A 27,487-nucleotide genomic window follows, 5' to 3' on the forward strand; every position below is an offset into this window, starting at 1 on the left:
GAATCCATAGACTGCAGATCAGGTGGCTGAATTTTCAGGAAAGCTCATGAGCATTTACTAAAAAGTGAGCAATGTATATATGGAATACAATCCAGTACAATAAGGTGGGTACTAGTGCATGTGAACCCGACTGTCCAATCCTCAGTCAAGGACAGTTTTCCACCTATAGTTCTTGAGGAACCCATTTGACCACGATGAGAATACTGGCTTGAGCTCAAAGACACTGTTGTTGATCTGGTTTTCCTTCAGTTCTGCCCCATCAATTTAGATTTGGAGATAAAGTCAATAAATGGGATCCCTATACACCTAATGGCAAGGTAGGAATCTCCAGAAAGCGGTGAACAGAGTAGCATCTACACACACACACACACGCACACGCACACGCCAGTACAGTAGCTGAAAGTGTGATTCAGCTTTTTGCAAGGATTCTGTGCAAAGTGACGGCTGTTTCATCCACAACCAGCTGGGTGGAAGACACTAAAGCAGGTTCTGTTGTGAATTTGCTGTTTCAAAATAAATCAGTCAGCCACAAAATAATTACACATTTATTTAGCAATATTTCAACGGTGTATTTTTTTTTAATTATTATTGAAACTCTCTCCTCTTGCCTCTCATGTTATTTGTCATTAAAAATAAATGATTCTCCAAAGCCCAAAGGGGGGTGGAAATTTCTCACGGTTTGCCAGAACAGCAGTTGCAACTATGATTTATTAGCAGCCAACTTTTCTCAAGTTATTAAATGCTTTGTAGTTCATAGGCTGAAAAAAAGATTGAGTGTACTTTATTCATTGTAAAATTCAAGTACCCATAAGAATGTAAGTTAAACTTTGGTATACAGAACAAAGTGATTCTAAATCATGTACTTGTAAAACAATTTTGTATGCATGACCAGACCCAGTTTTTACTAATTACCTTAGTTAACCTTAATTAAATATAATCTTTGCTCCAATTCAGCAAGTGAGTCCCTCATATGTAACTGATGCAAATACGCAGATGTGCATCTTAATGCTTACCTGGTCCCCACTGAATTTAATTGATATATATGATGCATATAGGAATGCACATCTTAACTGAGGCTCACTTAAAATACACCTAGAGTTGTTTTGTGCCCCTTCTCTGTAATTTACTCTGCTTGCTTGCTGTGATTAGGGATGTGCAGAATGTTCTGCACGCGGAACATCCTGACTCGAAATGGGCTGTTTTGAGAGTTCCAAACTTGGAACAAAAAGCCCTTCAAATGAAGGACCTGCATCGAGCTTGGAACTGAACGACCCCATTCTGAGTCCGAACATTCCGAGCTCTTCTGGCCTCTGTGCATGTGTGACCCCCATTTGCATGGTCACCAACACCACGCAATGGCTGCCACGCTTGTGCACAGGCCAGAAGAGCAACGTTTTGAGTGTTCCAAGCTCATTTCATCAGAACAACTGGCTCGACTGATTGTTCTGACAGAACATTCCGGGCATATTCACGTTCCATTCTGAGCTCGGAACAGAATGCAGGTATCATCCCGCACACATCCCTAGCTGTGATCACAATGGCAAGAACCAATTACTGTCCATAGATGCTTGTTACCCCATACTGTACTACATAACCATAATGCAGAATGTAAGAGGATAATCCAGTTTAGCTGCCAGTATTTTAGGGGTGTGCATGGACCAAGGGTTCATGGTGTGGTCCAAATTCAGACTGAATCGCTGGTCCACAAACCAGTTCGATGGCCAGTGATGGTGGTGTTGGGGTGCGGGGTGCAGTTCCTTACCAGTGGTACCACTGCTCCAGGAAGCTTCCTGGTGTGGAAGCACTCCCCCCAGCAGCCTGCATGTGGCTGTGGCACAGCTCCATTCAGAGGCCAGGTGTGTGCCACAGCCACACCGCAGCTGAACCTTCAGTCCGTGCACACCCCTACAAGATATGGCTGATTCAAATTTACAACTTTGTATTTGGTGTAGTTCTTCATGGACTGTAACACTTCAGATTTTAGATGGAGAATTTTATATCTGAATGTTCTTCCACACAAGAATTCTCTGCACATGGAAAGATAGCATGTCAGCAATAATATTTCAGCCAAAGCTGGCATACTAGCTTTCCATGTGCTGGAATTCTTTATAAGGAAGAGCATTCAGAGATGTGATCTACTCACCTGCTGCAACCTGAAATTGTACATCTTGGAAGTACTGCCATGCCTGCATGTTTAAAGCTGTTCTGAGGGGCTGCAATACATGTAGTCATTCAAGAGTATTTAGAACATTCGGCAACTTCAGTAAAATACAGATCACCTTGCTTTTAATTCGATTATTGTGTCTTATTGCTCGGTAATTTTGGACAAGATTCAGAGGACCCTGTTAAGACTATGGGCCAGTTGGCTGGTAAAATCTTTGGCTAGGTTGCAATTACTACGACATATATCCACAAAGATCTCAAAACATATCTGAGAAACATTTCTGGTCCTCTCATATTCTTGAATTAAACAAACAAAAGTCAAGAAGCTGGCCCTTATTTTAAACATATTTAAGAAGAACATAGCAAGAACAATTCTTTAAAAATCACAAAGGCGTCAGACTTGCGCATAATAAAAAAACTCTCATTAGAAAGCAGCCAGAAAAGGATACGAGCCAACTCCTCTGCCCCAATCTTATGCATTCCTATAGATCAACATCCAGGAACAAACAAGTTTAAAATAATTATTCATTAAAGGAATTGTTTGATCTAAGCTATCCCCATCCTGTTACTATAACATGACCATAACATTTTTGACCGGCAGTACCCAGGAGTATGTGTTTCAACTGGGGTAATGGAACATTACTTTCTTCCCCCCACCCCTTTATTAAACCATAGACAATTAAGGCAAAAGCATGAAATACCACTTTTTTTAAAAGATCTGGTAGCACAAATCTCTTAATCTTTGCATTTCCAAAACACTATGGCTGGATCTTGGACAGTTGATTCATTTGCGAGGCTGGTGAATGTGCTGTTTGACATGCTGTGGAGCGGGGAGCTTTTCCACAGAGGGATGTGGTTTCTGGTGAGCCACCTGGGCCGCAGCTGGAGGGAAGTCTTTATCACCCTGATTAAAGAACCAAAAAAGCACCATAAAAACGGAGCAACCATCTTATCCACAAGTGATACAAACCAAAGGGATATAACGTATGAAGTTGCTTCACTTTGACGTATCAGATTATTGGAAGTCAGGTCTCTCGATCTACTGCTATAATAACCCACATCAGAACTGTTATAAGTGGGTAGATACTTCAAATCATCCTGCCATTTCACAATATAAAGTTGACAAGGGGTGTGCGGAACTGGTTCTATTCTAACCTGGTTCGAATAGAACCAGGCCAGCTTGACCGGTTCAGACTTGAACTGGACTGGGCCCCCCCCAAAAGGGTGCTGGTCCGAGCTGAACCAACCCTGGTTTTAGGTTCAGCAGTTCAAGGGACATCCTGTGAAGGGGAATCCGGTGAGGATTCCCCTTTACAAGTAAAGGGGTGGGTGGGATTCTGCCTGCCTTTAAAAAACTCTTAAGGTGGGGCAGCAAGGAGGCGGCAGCATGGCTCCTCCCAACTCCAAACACTGGAGCCCATTTGGAGTTCAAAGGAGCCATGCTGCTGCCAGGGAGCCCTCTCACCATCCCCCATTAGGACTTTTTTTTAAAGGCAGGAAGGCATGGTTCCACACTTTGCTTGTAAAGGGGAATCCTCACTGGTCCCAAACTGGTTCAACCCTCAGACCAAACTGGGGGGCCAATTCAACTCAAACCGGCTTGTGGTCCAGTGGGCCGATTCAAATTTGAATAAAAATGCCAGAATCTGTTCCATGCACACCCCTAAAGTTGACCGACTGCTGACATAACCTTTGTTGATATAAATGGCAGCTGACATGGCTGCCTGAAAAGAAATCTAGGAATCCAGAATCTAGGAATAATGAATTGGTGTCACTTGATTTGCACAACCAGTTGCAAGCTTGTCTCCACTAAACAGGTGATGCCGTACATTTTATAATCATCAGATCAAGAGATAGGTGCTATACCTTTTATTATCTGTGAAGCAAAAGGTGATGAAACTCAGAAAGCTGATGTGTGGTTTTGCAATATCCTGGAATGTGTGTGTCTGTATGAAACGGCTAATATTTACTGCATCTTCATTTTCTGTGATGAAATCCTCTCATCTCATGAGGCTGACCAAGCTTTCTCTATACCTTCAAAAGGCTCTGTCTGTGAATGTCTGCCTGAGGATCTGTACTTCTGTAAGAAGGGAACTGCATGCTGTGTTGCTAGTCTAAGCCCTTAGACCGGGTGGCCAGTGTGAAGCTCTCCAGTTAACCTACAACTTCCAAATCCTCAGCTGCAATAAACTATGGCTAGGGAGATTCTGCATTCTAGGCCAGCAAGAGTTGGGGAGTCTCTGGTTAGCCACCCCTGCCTTAGACCACGAATCTATCTTATTTTTTAAAAAAATATTGTATGTATAAGTTCTATGCTAAGGCTATCCAAATTCTGTGCCAAGAAAAACTGAATATTACAGTCTGCAACAAAATCAAGCCAATTTGTGTGTATTTATTTAATTTGCATAATTTATTTAGTTTTCATAAAAGATGGGGCACAGCTGCAACCACAATGCATATTCTATGACTTTACCTGTAGTTGCTACTGGAAATCAATTAAAATCAATCATAGGATCATATATAAGTGTTCTAACCAAACAAACAAATCCCCTAAGCAGGCCTGCTCAACTTAGGCCCCCCCATCTGTTTTTGGACTACAACTCCCATAATCCCCAGCCACAGTGGCCAATAGCCAGGGATTATGGGAGTTGTAGGCCAACATCTGCAGGAGAGCCGAAGTTGAGCAGCCCTGCTCTAAAGGATCCTTGAACACATGTGTGGGTCCCAATCAAGCCATCTTTTCTTTACCTTCTGCCTGGCATGCTACTAACCATATTCTTTTCAAAAGCTGCTTGTAGCAAAGTAGCAAACTATATTGATCCATTGATTTAAAAAAACAAGCTTAACAATTACAGACTATGACCGCGGTTTTGAGCTGGTCCTAAAACCATACTGGTAGCTCTCTCTCCTCAGACATGATCCATTCCCTGGGAAATTGTCCCACTCTCCACCTGCTGGCCAACAATCAATCTTTTAAAAAAAATTAATATTATTAAACTGTATTTATATCCCGCTCTTCTTTCAAGGAACCCCAAAGCAGCGCACATAGTTATGTTTATCCTCACAACCACCCTGTGAGGTAGGTTAGGCTAAGAGAGTTTTTACTTACAAATTGTATAAGTAATAAGTTTTTGCTTATGTTAATATTTGTGTCTCGCTTTATCTTTTTAAAATAAAAAACTAAGACCACCAACACAAAACTAGCATAAAATCTAATGAATTCCAAATAAGCATTAAAATTACCCCATGGTATTGATGTAGAGTGGGTTTTTTAAAGTTCTGAAAGTTAAATACAATGAGGACATATTGAATATGATTCAGCCTCCCCAAGAAATTCTTCTGTTAAGAGTGAACAGGAAGAGAGTCCAAGCAGGCCAATAGCAGCGACCACATTCTTTCTCCTTACTGCTGGGTAGGGGTTGGCTGTTGATATCTGGAGGGCCTGCACAAAATGGTAGGCCACATGATTTGCATTTACAAATGTCCCAGGTTCAGTCACTGGCAACTTCACTTAAAAGAATCTCAGGCAGAGGAGTCTGAGAAAAAAACCTTTGTCTGAGACGCTGAAGAGCTGCTGCCAGTCAGAGTAGAGCACACTGGGCTATGGTTAGGCTTCAGGATAAGCCAGCTCCATATATTTACGTGATCTGACAGCAGAGGGTGCTTTGGAACTCCCTTCCCTCCATCTACTTGCCTTTTGTCATTTCCTGGTCACATTCAAATAGCCCATACAAACATGTACACTTCCAAGCTGCCTTTAGGGGATCTATCATTGTCTAGTTTGAATGTAGTTTTAATTCCTCTCCTTTAAAAAAAATATGATGTAGTTTAGCTCATGTTAGAGCATTTTAAATGGTACAATCTGGCACACAGCAGCATGGTGAGTATATGTGCACACGCACACTACTTAATCAGTACTACTGCAGATACAAAAATACACTTTCTCTTGTAACAGAGATTTAGATAATGGGAATCCTACAGTCTACCATTAGCCTCTCTCTGCTGTAACTAAAAAATTCAAGTGGAGGGCACATTCAAATAAATAAAAGTGAACAAGGAGATGTCAAATCAAAACAAAAAACTATTGTTGCAATTAACACCCAATTGACAAGGCTTTCCACATTTTTAAAGACAAATGAAAAGAAAGTAAGATGCAAACTCACCCTTGCAATGACTCCAGAAATGAATACAGTTGGCTTAGGTGGACTGGAAAATACAAGAAGAACATCTAGTTACTGAAACGAAGAGTTCTATTTTATATAGCCCGAAGGCAAAAGAAAGAAAACAATTCCAAAGTAAGACTTCATTAAAATCAAAGGCATGGACATGATTAAAAACCGATTCTCAGATACAGAGACAATGAACTCTCAATTCAGCCTCTCTCTGCTGCTCACCAAGTAGTTTATCCGAACTGCAAAAAAAGAGTCTGAAAGCCTCTCCAAATTCAAAATTAAATTATGGAGAAAGATTAAAAATGGAAGTCCAATCATAAGGGTTTTTTTCCTTTTAAGAAAGGGGGAGGGGGGAAGAGCACGCAAGGGCTGAGCAGTCATTGGGAATAATCCTACCTATGTCCAACACCATACGATACTCCTAATAATATAAACATGACAGCTGCTTTGCTGGTCCACCTAGTTGCTCAATAGTATTTCATAAGAGCCAGTCAGGCATCTCTGGAAGCTCATAAGCAGGGCATATAGGTGACAGCCTCTTCTTCTTGTTTGTCCCCAAAATTAAGCATACTGATGGAGAGAACAACAGCTATTAGCTGAGATAGCTAAATGGAATGTCTTTATATGGAGAAACGTCTCTGAATGTCACACACTGGAGGCTGCCACCTTCATGCCCTGCTTGTGACCTTCCAGGTACTCTTATGTTCTTACGGTGACACCATGCGCGCAATAAACATACAGTATGAGGATATTTCAGCAAGCAATGGTATTTCTGAAGCACAGCATTGGCAGCAATTTTGTTTTTAGCTTTTGAACAACCTCCACGATTTCAATGTCAAAAAGCTCAGGTGATGCATGCTATTAGTAAGTATTATCCTGCAAGGTAACAGCACATCTCAACTGACAGCAACGGTTCTCCTTCAGTCTCTATCCCATTCATTCCAAAAGAGTTACCCCCTTTAATTAATGAATACATTCCTCTCAATATCTATGCAGGTCCGGCCCTTTAAATTGCTAGAGGGAAGCTATGTGGGAATGGTAGGTGAACTACTCTGAGCTCTTCAGAGAAAGACACATTAGCTCAGTGGCAGACAACTTACTCTGAACATAGAAAGCCCCAGGTTCAACCCCTGGCATTTCTAGGAAGAAATGAAAAGGACTCATGTATGAAACTACCGAGAGCTGCTGCAAGTCAGTGGAAACAATACTGACCTCAATGGACTAATGCTCTCACTCAGAAAAAGGCAGCTTCATCTGTTCATGCAAAAATAAAAATAAAAATAAATAAATAAATAAAGGGTGAGACTTAAAAAAGGTTGCAACAAAATTCACCCCAATTTCCAATGAACTATCCATTCTCATGAATCTGATAAACAAGGCTACCTTTTAAAAAGGGTCCATTTGTCTCACTTTTCTGTTGGCAAGCTATTAGCTGACCACCATAACTTGTTTCCCACAACTGTGTTCATGATTTATTTTTACTTGGATTTGCAGGCAACTATCAAAGCTCTGGTAGACCTGACCATATTTGGAGGGAGAAGAAATGATAGGCACCAGCCTCAAACCTGTGCTCAAATGTAGTAATTTTATATTTATTTTACAGTGCTCCGAGGAAGACTAACTGAAATGCACTGGGCAACTTTCAAGTAATATATACAGTACTACTTTTGAGCCCCAGTTGGAGGCTTTGACTCTGGTTTTTTCTGCAATCGTATTTTAAATTAATTCCACATATTGGTTTCCAGTTGCCCCATCACATTGTTTAATGAAAATATTTAGGATTTACTGGAATATTGCAACCTGTTATATTAATTAATACAGTAATTAATACTAATTAATACTACTAATTAATACAATAATTAATACAATAATTAATATATTAATATAATTAATTAATACAGAAGCTACCATCCAACATAGTTGTAGGGAGTTCTAGCATGGCACACTCATCAAAAGTTGACCTTAGCAGACGATAGGACTGCAGAGGAAACAGGTGAGATGAGCTATGCTGTCTTGTGCCTGCTTTAGAGGGAGATTTTAAGGGCTCCAGGTTGCAGACTCCTAACCCAATCTCCCACGAAGCAAACACAAGAGGCAAGTAACATTACATGAGTCTTTAAAACTAGCACTGCAACATAATAGCAAGGAAACAGAGATAAAACATTTCATGGAGAATGTGTCTGATTTATAGTTTTTAAAAAATTTGGGTTAAGCACTTAACATACATGAAAGGAAATGAATAAAAATGAAGTGCAAACAAGCTATTAATAAAACAAAACTTGGTTTTCACTTCACTGTTTGCCTGCCATGACATTTTCTGAGCGGCTTCATAAACACAAATCTGAATTTGAATTATTTCCTCACATATCCTCCCCATAGTCTTTCAGATTTTCACTGTTCTCTGTAATTTGAACACAGCATTTCCCAAAACACACTTACACTCACTGAATTAATCTACCTGTATCACTCAGGACAATGTTGGCAATTAAGCTTCTGTAACAGATGGCACAGTGGGGAAATGACTTGATTAGCAAGACAGAGATTGTTGGTTTGAAGCCCTGCAGGAGTCACCTATATCAGGAAGCAGCGATACAGGAAGATGCTGAAAGGCATCATCTCATACTGTACAGGAGATGGCAATGGTAAACCCCTCCTATATTCCACCAAACACAACCACAGGGCTCTGTGGTCGCCAGGAGTCGACACCGACTCGATGGCACACTTTACTAACAGAGAAGAGACTCATTTGGGCTGGCTCCCTCTTGAAATTTCAGTCAAATGGCTACCCTTATGAACATGAAGTGATAAAATCATGAGCTCCATACATATTGCCTCGGCAATAAACAGACTGGCTCACATCAGGAGCCACTCCCAAGCTTCTGTGGGTTTGTAAATTAGAAGTTGGAGTCAGGAATCACAGGACCCCCCAAAATCTGCCAGATCCTTACAGTCACATCCTTAGTATCCTATATAATAAAACCCTAAGGTACCTGCGTCCGTGTCTCTTGCAGGTGTTCTGCGCATGCGTGGCGCGCGCGGACGCAGCAACGGAAACTACGCACACAACTGCGCGCGCGTGTAGTTACCGTCTCTGCGTCGAAGACCGAAACACACACACCGGACACAATGGCGGGAGGAGCAGGGACAATGCCCCCCAAAGAAGGGAATGGGCAGTAAGGAAACCCAGGTTACGTGGAGGGTTACAAGAAAATGGATGAAGCGAGGGCAAAAAGATTAAACAGGAGATTTTGTTTGTTTTTGTTTATTTAAAAAGGGGAAACTAGACGGGCGGGGGGGAGGTTTGGCAAATGGGGTGGCAGCAGCTGCAGGTGGCGCCGGACGAGAAGGGCAACTGCGGTGCCCACCGCGGGCTTGAGAGGAAGCAGCAGAACTTCGAGAGCTGAAGCGCCCCGGAGGGCTTTTTTTGTCCGTCATTCAGGCCTGGCAACTGGAATCCCTCCACGGGGGCAGCATGGCGGCGGACCCCGCAAGGGCGAAGAAAGCAGCACGGGGCGGCTCGACTTCTGCCACCTTTCCGGAGGGGGCCCAGCCTGGCCTTGCACGCCGATACCTTCCACAGCCCGTCGCTGGACGATTGCTAAAATGGCCCCCCACGCACGCACCTCCCTCCCTCACAGCTTCCATGGTGAAGAGAGGCAGCCCCCCCGCCCCTTCGCCAGCTGAAGCTCGCTTCCGATCGCACAGCTTCCGGGTTCCGCCACAGCATCCAGAGAGACAGAAAAAGACGAGAGTGACAAACAGTGGCCGTCCTTCTTGGCACTCCTCCGGTCCAAAATGGAATTGGCTTTTTGCTGTTCAGTCCCAATGCAAGCAGATCAGGGTTTTCACCACAGAGACATTAAGCCCGCTACATTAACTGTTCTCTACACAACTCTTCTAGTGCCCGTTAATGTAACGGGCTTAATGTCTACTAGTCTTTTGATAAAACAGTACCAAAAGCCACTGATCAGAGCTCCAGAGCAAAGATCGAAGGAGACTGAGTATTGACATAATGAATTCTCATGCCTGCTTTTTTTCCTGTCAAACAAACAAGATATAAGCTCCTAAAACATTCTAACGACAGGGAATGCCAGCTCATTATTACTTGAGTATATTTGAACTGTGTATTCCTGCTGTATGCAAGTAGTGATTACATTATCACAGACTTAAAGGAATTAGGAAAATACACTTATATTTTTCATCAGATTAAAAAAAAAAAGACATTTCTTGGGTCATCTGGAGTCTCTAGCTCCGGTCTACTAAAATAGTTATGTGTGGGTGGACACGCAAGGAAGTCAAAGATTTTGTGGACTATTTGTAAAGCTAGATTTGTAAAGCTAGATAGAACTTGAAATGGGGGGCGGGGAGTGAGAACCCATGATGTTAGGGTAGTTGTGGCTGGAATTGGTGTTACCAGAATATACATCTGGAGTGTATCCTTCAGCCTAGGGCCTCTGAGATGAATGTCTAGAGCTGAGACAAAGCCCTAGCTCTGGTGCCAGTGTAAACTGAAGCCCAAAGGGTAGCGGGCAGAAGGTATTGCTTGCTCTAGGGCTGTGCACGAACCTGTTTGGAGGCCCTTTTATGGCCTCCAAACAGGTTCGAACACTGGGGGGAGGGGGTGTTGAAGTTTGAAGGCGAGGGGGGGGGTTCACTTTAAGGGCGGGGCAGAGTGCACTTATCCCTCCCTCTGCTTCCCCCCTGCCGGCGCCTGGTATGTTTAACATCCTACTGGGCAGCAGCGTACTTCCCTGCCACCCCATTTGCTCCTTGGCCAGAAGTGGTTGGAAGTAGCTGGCATGTGTGTGCCTGCATGATGCGCGTGAGTGTGATGTTTGCATGCCCGATACTTCCGGCCAAGGAGCAAATGGGGTGGCAGGGAAGTACGCTGCCACCCCGTAGGACATTAAAAATTCTGAATGCCAGCGGGGGGGGGGGGGAAGTGGAGGGAGGGGAAAGTGGAGGGAGGGGAAAGTGTACCCTCCCCCACTCTTAAAGTGAGACACCCCCTCCCCGCCATCGAGTCACCCCCGCTTTGTTCCGTGCACATCCCTAGCTTGCTCTGCTCTGTTGAGTATGCTATGGCAGAATGCCAAGCTCCTAGTATTTATATCAAGGATGGCCAGTCTGGAAGCTTCGTATTGCCTGCCAATTACAGGAGCCGATGTTGCACATCTCTGAATGCTTATGTTCCCGAAGGTTCTGAGGCCTGTTAGATCACAATCTCAGATCGTGACATTCCTGGTGTCATGCCAGAGCCCTTAACCTTAGTGTGTTTACAGCACATGGACAAATACTCTGTCTCACAAACAGCAGCTAAAAATAGAAATCCTGACAGCAGTCTTCCTTCACCAACTTTTAGGGGAAAGGATGAATAGGGAAGAAACAGGATTTCACTCTTTCAAGTACTTTACATTCTGCTGGTGTTTCATTCAAAGTGTAACCTACATTTCTAGTATTTTGTAAGCTATAATGGCTGCTTTGATGATATATTTAATCTGATGAAAACTGGTTTGACAGATGTTGTTTTGAAGATAGAACATATTTTTCTCTCAAGGCTTTAGTAAATACATTTTTTAAAAAAACCTCCTTATTGTAATGGAATCTTTGCTTTTAACAACTGCATTTAACAAATACAAACAGGTTTTGATAAAAATGCCTAAAAATGTCACTATAATATCAAATTTTAAGACAATATACTCATTTATTTTAAAACAAAAAACTTTCATGAATACAACATATGGAGCAAAAACCCCAAACACCTACTTCCATTTAATGTTTAAAGCACTTACTTCAATGCTACACATGTGCTGCTGTTAAGAATGCACCTGCTAAACACAGATATCTTTATGGAGTTCACTTATTCTTAATCCTATAAAATGGATTTTTGATATTTCATAATACTGAAGATTAAGCAAGATATTTTTGACACTACAAAGAAATCACATAGAAGATTGATTAGTTGAATAGAATAGGCTACTAAGCCTGTGAAATGAGGTTTAAAGTTTTTGCCTTCATTGTGTAAGATCTGGGTTCTGTAGTCATTATAATTAAAGCACAATATATATTATATACTGTGTGTGTGTGTGTGTGTGTGTGTGTGTGTGTGTGTGTGTGTGTGTGTGTGAAAGAGAGAGAGAGTATATGTATGTATGTTGGCTTTAAAAGGGGCTTAGCCAAATTCATGGAGGACAGGTCTATCAATGGCTACTAGTCTGGTGGCTGTGGGCCACCTCTAGCCTCAGAGGCATGATGCCTCTCAATACCATTTGTGGGGGAGCAACAGCAGAAGAGAGGGCATGCATATACCTCTTGCCTGTGGGTTCCCCAGAGGCAACTGGTGGGCCACTGTGTGAAACAGGATGCTGGACTAGATGGGCCTTGGGCCTGATCCAGCAGGGCTATTCTTTTGTTTATATGGCACTTTAGAATGTGTTCAAAGAACTTCACATATATTATCACCCACGATACTTAAAACAGCCTTTTAAGGTAGGTTACCATTACATGCTTTTACCTTTAAGATTATACATATAGAAAATATTAAAAAAGAAATAGACAATTTCATCATATCTACAATAAAGACTATGGATAAAATATTACTGAGGTTTATTTAAATAAGTAATAAAATGAATCAAATTTTCAAACTTGTCTGTTTGTTTTCCTTCCTTAGAACATTTATAATAGTTTGGGCATTCGTGCAATGGACTGCATTTGAATCAACAAATGAACCTTAGCAGGCGAACTGGGAGCTTTCCAAGAAGCTGCCACAAACATTCTGGCCACTGTTAAAAGGCAAGTGACTAGTTCCAAATCATAGTCATCTCCCCCCCCCCAAAAAAACCCCCCACCAAACACACACACACAGAGAGTTTTAGGATCGGTGGGAATCTCATACTCCATTATCACCTCAGTCTCCAACAGGATCTCCTATCAAAATCTGAGGACATAACCAACACATATGAAGAATGGCTGGCCCTGAAGCATTACTAAGTACTTCTGTATTCTCTCTCTATACACCATTGTTGGAGTATTACATGATTCTATACTCCCTCTATATGCATCATTATTATCTAGATCTGGAAAGTCAGCATGGACTGGTGGATCCCTGGTTCAAGTTCTTTAGTCATGGAATAACTAACCCTAGAGTATTCTCAGCTGGAGAGGTAATGACCCAACATACTTAAGAAGATACTGTACCTTGCTTGCTTGCTTCTCCTGGGCGTGTCTGTTTATCACCTGGCTCAGGTGCTCAAGGACCATCAGGGCCTTTTTAAGACTCTGGGAAGTCAAGGGGCATAACGTTTTTTTAAGCTCCTCCCAGCTTTTCTCAGGCTGACATACTGTGCAACGTTACGCACATAATGGAAAATAACATTTGCACAGTTGTGCAAGAGTGTTGTTACAAACAAATGGCACACAGTTCTGTATATATCTATATCTATAAAACAGCCACACTGTTGTGCAACTTGACCTCTGCAATTTTTGTGCTTATGCAACAGCATTCTTGCATAACAGCACAAATGTTTCATTCCACATTATGTGTAATATTGTGCAATATGTCAAACCACTGCATCCTGTGTCAATGTAATAATCCAAAATACTGAAATAAATTATCAGGGATCAAGAGTTTACTGATTAGTTTTGCTGCCTTGAATGAAAAGAATCAATCTGGTCATTTCAAACTGTGAGTAACACTTTGTGTGTGGCCCAGGGCAATTGCCCCCACCTCAAAAAGGCCTTGGGTACTATGTTTGAATTTCTCGGTGATGCTGAGCTGGCACCTTGGAAATGTTGAGCCTTGGTTTAGAAAACCACTCCCCACTGCTATATCCAACTAGTGTGGGGGGTGGAGTTGTGCGCCCGGCCCTTGAGACAGGCACGGGGGCCACCATTTTGGCTCCCTTAGCATGTGACGCATGCCAGCCAATGGGAGCAGGGGAGCGGCTGCATTAGCAGCTGGCTTCCTTCTGTTTGCTCTTAGTTGCTCTGGGGGCAAAGCACCCATCCCTCCCACCCCAGTTCAGTGAGGGTTGTCCAGTCACCTCTTGGGGCCAAGTAGGATTTTTTTGGGTCACACCTTATTGGCTCTGCTATGGCCTTTTTCCCACCTACTTCTCACTGACTGAGATTGTTAGGTTGTCATTGTTGCATGTTTGGTCACTTTGCAGGTGAGTGCAGGTTGGGGTAGGTTGTATTCCAGCTTAAGTTCAGTGTCTGTCTGGAGGACCATTTAAGGCAAGTAGGCAAGCCGAGGAACAGCCCTTGCGGGTTTGCGGTCCTTAAGCTGGGATACACCCTTACTGGGAGGCTGGCTTGTGCTCACCACTCATATTGCAGCCTGGGTGGGGTGAGAGCTGGTTGGCCTCCCCTCAGCGGGGTTAAAGCCTTACAGTTGTGATGACCCCCATACTTGGCACCAGGCTGAATCAACACCCAGTCCTTTGCCCTGTGGTGGGCAGTCCTCCTTATGAAGTTGGTACCCCACACTCTAATTGTAAATACCTTGTTGCAGATTATTGTAATTTATTAATAAAAGTGGCTCTTGTTCATCCATTCACATTTGTCTTGTCGTTACTGGGCCTGGTTGTGCAACTTAATTCCATTCTTAAGAATGAAATGCCCTGGTTTAGAATTTGTATATTTATTTCTCTAAGACGTACCTGTGGCTAATCCCATGCGTGGCAGCTGTCGCGAGAGTTCGGAGAGCTGCCAAATAGCCACAAGGCCAGAGAAAGAATATGATGGTGGTGGCTTGCTGGCTGAAGAAGACGGTGGCAGCCGGCCGGACAACTGCGACTGGTAGCTGGGTTTGGGCAGCTGGCAGGCGGGCAGCCAGAAAGCGGGGCGGGTGGCTCAAAAGGGGGGCAGGTGGTGGGTGGTGAACAAGGTGGCGGCTGTGGGCGAAGACAATGGACGGTGGAAACAACATGGGTGGGAGCGAGCAGGCAAAAAAGCAGCAGCGGGAGGTGGGTTTGGGGAGAAGGCAGTGGCAATGAACTAGGGGCAGAGATGCTTTGCGCCAGATCAGCTAGTTTTTAATTTTATTCTTGTTGAGTGAGGGAGTGAGTGAGTGAATTAATGCTTAAAATATCTGACTAGTCAATTGTCTAAGAATTCTAGATTGGTGAAATTACCAAGTCTGGCATTGATGGCATTTACATACAGTGTCATTATTAGAGGACAAGATTTAATGGAATGAAAGTAAGGCCCAGCACCAAATCTGGAGTATTTAAGGCTTGTAGGCAAGTATGGTTAGGATTGGAGTAGACCAGAAACCCCTATGAATAGAAAGTGGCTGTGGGAATCAAACCTGTATGAACAATCTGTGTTGTCTACACAGCACAGTGCACCTAGGTTAAAAAACTTGTCGGGTATTATTTTGGTTTTGATTCTCTGAATTCCATAGAGATCTGGAAAAGTTATGTTCCAGGAAGTAGCCATGGAATAAAAATTCTCAAACCTCTGTGGAATTTAGAGAGGAACAAAGAAATAGTTAATTCACACCGTAATTATGTGTAAATTGCTTATGGAAATAGCTCACAGCTGCTCACACCTTAGTAAAAACAGTGTGGTAGACTAGGAGAAAGTCACAAGTGCAAAGAAATCCCGAGACAAAATAAAGTAATTAATGCCATGTTCTCTATTACATTTGAAACACAGAGGAACTAAAGTTTTAAACATAGGTTTTCCCCAGTGAATACAATGACAATCTTTTAATTGATACAACTGAATATAGGTCTCAGTCCTGAGAGGTCCTAGTGTGTCCTCAATATGGGTTTCCTCTGCATCCTCACATTACACCAATTATTTTCCATATTTCATTTGATCAATGTGATTTTTCTAATGGGCTTCTGCATTTACAGTTATTTTTAAATAATTCCCCATTCTTTGCTGATAATTTCCCTCTTGGAAAACAAATGCTTTGCTAGCACATGTATACATCACCAGGCACTCTACAACACTTTACACAAAGGTGATTGATTCTCAACCTAAACATGCTAAAATTTGCAACGTTTTCCACAGGGTGGCACTGCTGAGCCTTCAAGTGTTGTGAAGCTATAAACAAGCCAACTTTATACAATCTGATATTACAAAGAAATACATGAACAATTACAATACACTTGCACCCACATACTCATAAAGCAAGTGCTATACTGGTTTAACTGGTTTGTGTGCCTGTCTGAAGTTAAATTAATCTCAAACTCGTTTAGCAGATCACATCACATTTGCCTCTTGCCCTTCCTCCAAGGAGCTCAGGACGGCACACATAAGGCTGCCCCATCTTAATCCTACAAAAGCCCTAAGAGTTTAGGGTCCGCAACAGAGAGACAGTGATTGGCCTAAGGGCACCTCAAGAGCTCTGTGGTTGACACAGATAATCTACTATATCACACTGGTTTGTGTGTTAAAACATACATATGAGAACATGTGCAATACCTCAGGCTTTCTTAATGAGCTGCCTCAGGAATCAACTTGTTCTGTTATACAAGATATAATTTGTACAGCCTAAGGATGTCGACAAGATTTTCAATAACGTGAGAGCTGCCTCGTGTGCTCTTGACCCACGTCTGACTCGGCTAATAAAAGCTGCCGTAGGGGAATCAGTCAAATAGTTGGGGGAGGTAATGTTAAACTATGTAATATTTATATAATACTATATATATATATATATATATATATATATATATATATATATATATATATATATATATATATATATAAAGCAATTCTAAAATATGATCAGTGAAGTAGTTGGGAGGTAACCTTTTAAAAATGGTGATGCTCTTTATTTACCAGGAGGAGGGCAACTGGCCCTATCTATCCCCAGCACAGCATCCCCATCTTGTCTCCTATCTTGTTCAACATCTACATGAAACTGCTGGGAGAAGTCATTCAGAGACTTGGGCTGAGGTGTCACCAATATGTGGACGACAGCAAGCTCTAGCTCCCTACGTCATCTGATCTCAAGGATCAAATGGAATATCCAAACAGGTCTTGGAGGTGGTAATAGGCTAGATGTGAGAATTAATCCCCAACAAGATGGGCAAACTAATAGGAAAGCCATTCAGGGAGCAGGGTTACAGCCTGCTGTGAACAGTGTAATTACTTCCTTTGAGAGAGCAGATGTGCAGCTTGGGGGTTTCTTCTGGACCTGGCCTTGCTCCTAAATAACTAGGTGTCAGCTGTTACCAGGAGGTCCTTTGGCTTTTGCACCAGCTGTGACCCTTCCCTCAGAACGCAGATCTGGCAACAGCCATATTTCTGTTCTTTGATCAGTAATTTTCCAGTGTTTGACAGAAGCAACAAAATAAGTTGAGGGGGAATTCCAAAGGTTTCTAAAAACTAAAATCAGGTTCCACTTGTTTTTGGCTGTTAGTGATATACTATATAAATAATGCCAAACTCTCTGAAGGAGTTTGCCCTCTTATTGATGATTTTCACTGCAAATTGCAGAAGAAAACAAATAAAGCTATCCTGTATGCAGCAGCTGAAATATAACAGGAGATAAATGTTTACAGTTCCATGTGCTAAAGACCCACCGGTCTGGTCTGTGTTAATCCAAGTCAACCACTGGACTGTAAATCTAGGGATGAACAACTCAAATGGCCTGGTGGGCCAAAACCAACTGTGACTTGGCATACAGGGGCCATGATCATTTTAAAAATTAAAAATCAAGTAAAATGAAGAGAATGGCTTCATTACTGCCACTGCCGCAGCAAAAGTGCTCCTGCTGCCATCACCTGGAAAACACGCCCCCGCACCCCCATGGTTCTCTCCTTCCATCCAGCCCCTTCCTGCCTGGTGGGCAGAAGCTTGCTCAACTTAGGAAGGAAGTGGGCCAATCTGCTGACACCACAGGCAGAAGGGAGGAAAGGCTGAATGGCAGCTTCTCCTTCCTGCCTACCTCAGCTTGGGAGGGAGCAGTCCGAACCACCGCCACTAGTAGAAGGGAGGAAGGCTGAATAGCAGCTTCCTCCTCGCATCTGACTCTATCTGGCTACCAATGGACATGATGCACGTCTTTCATGGGTAGCCAGTTTGAGCCAAGCGGAAGGAGGAAGCTGCCATTCGGCCTTTCTCCCATCTGCTGGTGGTGCCAGATTGGCCTGGCTAAGTAAGCTCCTGCCAGGTGAGCAAATGAGCAGGATGTGGAGCCACAGTGGAGCGCTTCCACATGACGGTGGCAGGAGCACATTTGCTGTGGCAGTATCAAGAATGGCTCACTCTCTCCCCGGCTAAGCAGGCTCCTGCTGGGCCTCGTGGGCAGGGGAGTTGCAGGGATACTTTTTTTCAGGTGGCAGTGGCAGGACTGGTGGAAGAGGTGGCAGCAAGCAAGGTGGTGGGCCAGTCAGAATGTGCTCGTGGGCCGGATCTGGTTCGCAGCTGTATGTTGTGCAGCCCTGCTGTAAGCCAACCTTGCAACTCTGGTTCTAAACAGTCACAGTTGCTAGCTTTTCAAAACAGTATTTAATTTCTGCCAGATCAAAAGATTTATTACAATGAATTTGTAATACATTATCTGTAGTCATGGGCTATCTTCCTTTTGCAAGAGGATATATTTATGAAGCATTTTGAGTTTCTTAACTGCAACTATATAACTACTGGTAATATCTTCTATTAATATTATGCTAGCCTTGTTTGTGTCTGTTATAGGTACTGATTTTTTCCTTCCATGTACAATTATTTTGCCAAGTTCCCTCCCACCAGCAATTATGATTTAAAACCCCCCGTAACCAGCCCCCTCCATAACCAGCTTTTTGTTCACAGGCACTTCCCCATTGTGAAGAAAGGGTAAAGCTTGTAATATAAATAATCCAGGATGAGAACTTCTAAAAGGCAGAATGGCAATAAAGCTCTGAAAATCCACCTACTGGCCAATAATTTAATAGAGGAATAAAAGGGATAGTAAAGAAATAAAAGTGGTAGTTCTCAACTCAGATACTACCATGAAGGTAAGAGCATTATCAGGGCTAGGCCATGAGTTGCTGTACCCAAATCTAGACCTGGACAGTGCATTAGGGGTGTGCACTGACCTGTCCGGGGCCATGCAAGAGGCCTCCGGACTGGTCCGGAATTCAGTCGGTCCGGCGGGTGTGTGTGTGTGGCTTTAAGGGTGGGGGGGTAGTACTTACCCCTCCCCCCGCTCTTCCGCCTTCGGCGCCGGTCTTTGCTAAAATGTTTTGGGGGCAGCAGAGTTCCTCCCTGCCACCCCTGCCCCCGTCGTTGTCTCCCAAGAATACAAGCAGTAGAAGCTTGCGCCACGCATGCGCCCGTCGCCACCACGTGCACACCACATACATCATTGTGATGTATGCGGCGTGTGCGCTGGCGGCGGGCACATGCTGCGACGGGCGCATGCGTGGCGCCAGCTTCTACTGCTTGTATTCTCGGGAGACGACGGCAGGGGCAGGGGCGGCAGGGAGGAACTCTGCCGCCCCAAAAACATTTTAGCAAAGTCCAGCGCCGGAGGGGGAAGAGCGGCGGGGGGGGGAGTACTACCCCCCGCCCTTAAAGCCACACTCCCCTCAGTGCCAGACCATGCCTCTGTGGTTCCGTGCACATCCCTAGAGTGCATCCTCCAGTTCAATAGCTTGAGCTTAAAGCTAGAGGAGGTGGAAAAGCTGGAACCTGAACTACAGCAAGCATTACTCTATGCACCAGAGGAAGAAGGCAGAGTTTCTAGCATTTATACCATGCATCGACAATCCAGACTTCTTAATGTCTGCCAACTCTAAGGGCTATACAGCCCTATTCTCTTTAGTGCCTGAAGAGGGCTCCAAGGACTACATACATAATCCACAGTAGCTCACTTGGCTGAGCCCAGGTGACTCTGAAGTTCTCAGTTCAAACCTCAGAGTCTCTGGAAGGCCCCATAAATTGTGCAGTCGAGCCAGTGTCGACTCCTAGCAACCAAAGAGCCATGTGGTTTTCTTGGTAGAATACAGGAAGTGGTTTACCATTGCCTTCCTCCTGTGCAGTATGAGATGATGCCTTTTGCCGTTGTCAGTGAAGTGAGCATCTGCCTCCAGCACCTTCCTATATCGCTGCTGCTCGAAATAGGCAACTACAAATATTTATTTACTAGGCACAGTCTGGGAAGCACACTGGCGGGGATTTGAACTAACAGCCTCTTGCTCCCTAGGCAAGCTGCTTCCCTGCTGTGGCACCGCAGTTGGTGGAAGGCATCATACTTCTTGTATAAAGCTCAAAGAAATCCCCACATTCAATATCTGCACAAGATTCCTGACTCCAAATGTTTGTCTAAAAAGCCTCCAGAAAAGAAGCATCTCCCTACAAACCTTTCCATATGTCCCACCTTTTCTGAATGATTATAAGCAACACAGCCTATCTGGTGACAGCATATTTTCTGGGGGGGGGGGGGGAAAGGTGAGGATTTATATGGGGAAAAGGTGGGACGAAGGGAGAGAAGGATATCACGTGGAGGATACCACATGGTATCATGATCTTTCTATGAATGTACTATTCAGAATAGGAAGGAATAGGGTATGAGTAACATATTTCTACGTTCCCCCATGCAAAGGTTTCTCTTTGTGGAATACCAGCATGTCAGGAAGAGGACAAAACAGCATCATAAGCTTTCTATAGTTTGTTTTTGTGGTTTAAATGCAGAAGGCAGATCGAAGCTTATGAAGCTTATGCAGCACAACCATTACCTCCATTCTGAATGGATACAGTCTCGTAGTGACATTTCTCAGCTCAGTTGCACTCTATCCAAATTTTCTATCTTTTAATTAGGTCACTAAAAAAACACAAGACTGCTAAGGAACAAAGAAGTGCTTCTTCCTTGCAGGCATGAATGTCCTTTTGGCTGACCTTTCTCTGTTTTTCTTCTTCTTTTAAACAGTTTCTGTAATCCCAAACAAGATTTAATCTTTCAGTATAGAAATACTGTGTCCACATGCCAGTTGCTTAGGCGTTCTATTGCCCCTCTATTCATCACTCAAAATAATAAGCATGAATACACTTAACTATAGCTAAAAATAATATGCACACCTCAGGTGCGTGATAAACCTGTTTTGTAGTGATCTTATTTTATCTAAAGATGTCATAGAATTGGCCAGTTAAATCATGAGACTTGGGAAATGGATTTTAGCTTCTAGATGGAACAACTCTTGGGGTGGGGAAAAGTATGTTGGTCTTAATTTATATTCGGGGGGTGGGTGGGCGGTCAGAAGAACCATCTGCCACATTACACAGATTACATGAAGATTACAGTATCGCTCAAAAATATGTACATTCTGCTCCTGTTTCCACTTTCCAAAGCAGTGTGTCATTTGGCATTACAAAAATAGCTGAAAACAGCAATAATCTGCAGAGAGTCATCCAATGAGCTGAATGGCATCTTAGCTTAATGTCTTGCTGCCACCAAGTTATGCAAATTTGTTCATTATTATAACTCTAAAAATGTGTGCGATCAAAGCAAGTATACAAGACAGCCACTTTCTCCATACCCTATAGTGAGTTCTATTTGCATGAAAGAGGTCCACATGGGGGAGAGGGAGTCAGAATGACAGCATGCAGTGTTCCCTCTAACAGGGATTCCCAGATGTTCTTGACTACAACTCCCAGCAACCTCAGCTGCAATGGCCTTTGGCTGGGTATTCTGGGAGTTGTAGTCAACATCTGGGAACCCGTTAGAGGGGACACTTTTCTTCAGACTTTACTGTTGTTTTTTAAAGGACACACTGATAAGCATTACCCTCACTGAATTGCCAATATCTATTTCCTCCTAAGGAATTGTGGGAAACCTACAAATCCTCTTAGAATCACACCATCTACAGCAGGCCTGCTCAACTTAGGCCCCCCTGCTGTTTTTGGACAACTCCCATAATCCATAGCCACAGTGGCCAATAGCCAGGAATTATGGGAATTGTAGGCCAACATCTGCATGGGGGCCGAAGTTAAGCAGGCCTGATCTACAGTATAAGCATGCTCTGAAAGTGTGAGTGAACCCTTCTGCGAATCAATCACTCAACCCTATTACTTCTATACCACTTTTTAATAAGGAAGTTCTCAAAGTGGCTTTACATACCTCAAGGGCTCAGAGTCTAAAATGACACACAAAGTGGACGCCAGCAACAGCCACCGGAAGGGCACTGTAGTGGGGTTGAATAGAATCATCACAAGTATAAAAGGGTGGTTGAGGTGTGTTAAGGGGCAACAAAGCCAGGTTAACTTGGCTTCAATAGGAACTGTCCTGAGACTGAAAGATAACAGATGAAGCCTGGAGAGAGCCGTCAAACTAAACCCAACAAATTCTATAAATATAGTTCCACACTTCAGCAATCTTGCACAGGTTATAGGCTGAGCCCTACCTCCTTTAGAGAAGACTTAGAGGGTCAAAGTATTTTTTGTGAGGTTTTGAAAAGAAACTTCTCCTCTCCTCAAATGAAATAATAGCCTAACAACCAACTGTGGATTTTCTCATAATCAATCATATTGTCTAACCTTATTCTGAACTCTACTAAGCTTTTATCCTCAATGACATCTCGGGGAGAAAAACAACCACCACCAATAAACCTTCATGCACATGTACACTGTGTGCCAAAAATATACTGGTTCTCCACCAAGTATTATTTCAGTATAATAGGATGTCTGTGCCTGTGTAGAATGAACTACAGGAGACCCTCATTATCCACGGTTTTGTGGACTGTGGTTTCATGTATCCACGGATGGGTCTTAGAGACCCAGTTTCTTTATCCACAGCATGAAATATACGCAATATCAATCCATCTGCAGTTCCTGAGCAGCTGGAAATTACTTCCAATGCCGTTTCCAGTCAACCATTTGAAGCACAGAGCTATTTTCTGGTGGTGTTATAAAAATTTTTTTAACGGAGGGGGGATTCCTGGAGAACAAGGTACTATGCTTTCTATCCTTATTTCTGCCCCTCCCTGCTTTTTTAGCAGTTTTTTAAGCTCAAGGAATCTAAGCCCCCAGTCACCATAGGTTTAAGGTCTCTTTATTCATGGTTTCATTATCCGTGGAAATTGGTGAGAAAGGAACCCTTGCAAATAATGAGGGTCACCTCTATGGAATATTATAGTGCTTGGTCTCCACATTTAAAAAGGCTGCTTCTCATGCTACATTAGGGTTGTCAGATCCCAGCACAGAGAACTTCCCATCTCTTTAAACAACTCCTGTAGTATGAAAAAGGAAGCTAAGCATCCTACTTCTGCTCTGCTCCCACCACCAACACTCCTATCCTACCCTGCTGGAGCAAGCAGGAGTCTTTTGTTCCACAGGACGTAGGGTGCACACTGGGACTAAAGCAGGCCTGCTCAACCTAGGACCCCCCAGCTGTTTTTGGACTACGGCTCCCATAATCCCCAGCCACAGTGGCCAATAGCCAGGGATTATGGGAGTTGTAGACCAACATCTGCAGGAGGGCCAAAGTTGAGCAGCCCTGGACAAAAGGACGTAAGGAGCAGGCAAAACCACAGCTGCTTCTTTCTTTGCGGCTGTGCCTAGATACATTCTGAAACCCTGGAGTGAACTCGTGGGAGTCACAGAGCTGGAGCTACATGAAGATGTAACATGATGATACATACATAAATACATGCACACCATGAGTGGACATCATGAGTTGTGAGACCCTAGGAGTCTGCTTAATTATAGGCTTAATTTTACAGTCTCTCTCTAAACTAACTGTATATATATTGTAACTTTATATTTGACACAAAGATAACGTTATCTTTGAATAACACAAGTTTTTTACCTTGTGTGAATAACTAATGTAACATGACATCCATACAATGGGGAGGAGTTGAGAGGAGAGCTGGTCTTGTGGTAGCAAGTATGAATCATCTCCTTTGCTAAGCAGGGTCCACCCTGATTTGCATTTGAATGGGAGACTACATGTGAGCACTGTAAAATATTCCTCTTAGGGGATGGGGCTGCTCTGGATAACGCATCTAAAGTTCCAAGTTCCCTCCCTGCAATCTCGCAATAGGGCTGAGAGAGACTCCTACCAGCTGATCTCTATTGACAATACTGAGCTAGATGGACCAATAGTCTGATTCGGTATAAGGCAGCTTCCTATGTTCCAATTATAAGATACTTCACTTTTTAAATTTTACATAAACTTATTTCAGGACATTTTAATTTGACTAATGGTTTATATTGTAAGTCTCAAAATATTGTCTCCCCACTACAGTGTTACAATCCATGCCACTTTAAAATGGTCCTAGTATAGAGAAGAGTGTGAAGATGGACATCCATGTCCATGTATGCAGCAGGGTCCCCCACCCCACCCCCTTTCATTCTTGAATAGCAACTAGCTGTTTCCATAAACTTCTCCACACTATACTTCAGAGGATAATTTTTGGTGCAAATCAGGCTTCCCCAACCTGTGGGCCTCCAGATGTAACTACAATTCCCATCATCCCAACCACAATAAGTTGTTGCTGGGGATGATGGGAATTGTAGTTCAGCAACGTCTGGAGGGTCGCAGGTTGGGGAAGCCTGGTGTAAATGGAAGATCACCTAAATTATATTTCTTCCACAGTATGCCTCCTCTTATCCTTTTTCAGCCAGCCCATGCACTGGTGTTGCGTTATACATCCACTAGCTATTTTAGTGCTATTTTATTTTATGTGGCTAGTTTATAATGTCCTGAGTATTCTCTTCATAAGCTGCTGGCACTTATATTGGAAATAAATCAAAAAGTACCATCTGGAATCACATCAGTGCATGTACTAGCTTCTTAAAGAAATAGAACAAAATATTACCTTCAATAGCCCCTTGACTACTGACTAGAAATTGGGGTAAGCAGCAAAGTGGCCAAATTTGCAGATGACACTAAACTATTGAGGGTAGTGAAATCCAGAATAGATTGTGAGAAGCTCCAAAAGGATCTCTCCAAACTGGGAGAGGGAGTGATAAAATGGCAAATGCAGTTCAATGTAAGCAAGTGTAGTGTGATGCATACTGGGGCAACCCCCACTCCCGACCACACAAAAAATCACATATACACTGATGCAATCCGAGCTGTCAGTGACTGACCAAGAGACAGATCTTGGGGTCGTGGTGGACAGCTTGTTGAAAGTGTCGACTCAGTGTGCAGCAGCTGCGAAAAAGGCAAATTCCATGCTAGGGATCATTAGGAAGGGGATTGAAAATAAAAATGCTATTAAAGTAATGCTCTTATACAAATCTATGGTGCAGCCACATTTGGAGTACTGCATACAGTTCTGGTCACCATATCTTAAGAAGGACATTGCAGAACTGGAAACGTTGTAGAAGAGGGCAACCAAGTAGGGATGTGCACGGAACCATGGAGGCACGGTCCGGCACTGAGTGGTATGGAGCTTTAAGGGCGGGGGGTAGCACTTACCCCTCCCACCACAAAGTTTTTGGGGTGGCAGCATTCCTCCCTGCCATCCCTGCCCTCGTCGTTGCCTGGGAAAAGGGGAAGTTGAGTGCACGCATGTGCCCATTGCGGCGCGCATGTGCAGCACGTGCATGGTGGCAACGGGTGTGCGCATGCCACAACGGGCACATGCATGCACTCAACTTCCCTTTTTGCCGGGCAACGACAGGGGCAAGGGCGGCAGGGAGGAACGCTGTTGTCCCAAAAACTTTGCTACAAAGTCGAGCGCCGGAGGGGGGAAAGCGGCGGGAGGGGTAAGTACTACCCCCTCACCCTTAAAGCTACATACCCCCCCGCCAGACCGGCCTCAATCCAGACCAGTTCGGAGGCCTCTACCATGGCCCTGGACCGGTCTGGTGCACATCCCTACAACCAAGATGATCAGGGGCCTGGAGCACCTTCCTTATGAGGCAAGGCTACAGTATCTGGGGCTTTTTAGTTTGGAAAAGAGGCGACTACAGGGAGACATGATAGAGGTTTATAACATTATGCATGGAGTAGAGAGAGTGGACAGAGAGAAATATTTCTCCCCCTCTCACAAGACCAGAACCATGGGTCATCCCATGAAACGGAAGACTGGTAATTTTAGGACCAAAAAAAGAAAGTAGTTTTTCACACAGCATGTAATTAGTCTATGGAATTCTCTGCAATGGGATGTGGTGATGGCCACTAGTTTGGATGACTTTAAAAGAAGCTTAGACAAACCCATGGAGGACAGGTCTATCAATGGCAACTAGTCTGGTGGCTATAGGCTACCTCCAGCCTCAGAGGCAAGTTGCCTCTAAATACCAGTTACAGGGGAGCAAAAGGAAGAGAGAGGGCATGCCCTCTCTTGCCTGTGGGCTTCTCAGAGGCATCTGGTGGGCCACTGTGTGAAACAGGATGCTAGACTGGATACACCTTGGGCCTGATCCAGCAGGGCTGTTATGCTCTTATGACTGAAAATGGGTGGAAGGGATGCACTGGGCCATGCATAAGAATAGAAATTCAGTAATTAAAAAAACCCCTTCAGTTTAAGAAAAGAGTTAAGATGCTTTACATTTTCACTTGTGCTCTACAAAGAATGGAGTTAAGGTGCCCATCTTAACTTCCGCACCATATAAGCTATAAATACTTTGTACTGCCTGGTATATGATGATGGCTTTAGAAATGAGGCTGAATGCACCCACATTTGCCTTGATCAGAGATGCATCAGGTAGAAATTCATCAGGGGCATCTCTAGGAAATGATTAGGGAAATTGCACCTATTAAATGTCTGCCTGGATGCATCCCTCCCCAATGTCCAACTGAAAGACCAAAACAAAGTGGGATGTATGCAGCCTTATTTCTATGTAAAACAGTCTGTGTGCTGGGAGCGGGTGGCGGGTTTCCACTCACATTTTTAAAAAATACCTTTCCATTAATCCCTCCATTTTCCAGGGATTGTTTAACTGTTCCCTCATTATATGGAAGCAAGTCCCATTGAATTTAATGGAATTTACTTCCTTCTAGGTGTGCATGTGTTGTAAAACTGCAGGTTCAGTTATCAAGATGCTACAAGAAAAAGCATGTATACTCCAACCCAGTATTCTCTTTCTCACAGTGCTCAGCTACATGCTTCCAGAAAGCTCCAAAGAATTGCAGCAAGGAAATCCCGGAAACCATTCCCACCCAGTGCCAACAAACTATTATTGTGGTGTAGACTGCCCTTGAACATGGAGATTCTACATGAGAGCCAAACTACCTGTGAGGCTCCATTTCTTAAATATGACCAAGTAAA

The 27,487-nt window shown here is 43.5% G+C and overlaps 1 protein-coding gene across 1 annotated transcript in view; it reads right to left on the minus strand.

The window, feature by feature from the left end:
• Positions 1-529: 529 nt before the first annotated feature.
• Positions 530-27,487, minus strand: part of DAP (death associated protein) — a 58,944-nt gene continuing 31,986 nt past the window's right edge. Inside the window, exons 3-4 of the mRNA XM_053248398.1 lie at positions 6,327-6,369; positions 530-3,067 (exon numbers count right to left, since the gene is read on the minus strand). Of these exons, the coding sequence (XP_053104373.1) occupies positions 2,948-3,067; positions 6,327-6,369 (163 nt within the window). The 3' untranslated portion in view covers positions 530-2,947. The remainder of the gene's footprint in view (positions 3,068-6,326; positions 6,370-27,487) is intronic.

This window comes from Hemicordylus capensis, chromosome 4, assembly GCF_027244095.1.
Source record: "Hemicordylus capensis ecotype Gifberg chromosome 4, rHemCap1.1.pri, whole genome shotgun sequence".
In the NCBI taxonomy this organism is placed as follows: domain Eukaryota; kingdom Metazoa; phylum Chordata; class Lepidosauria; order Squamata; family Cordylidae; genus Hemicordylus; species Hemicordylus capensis.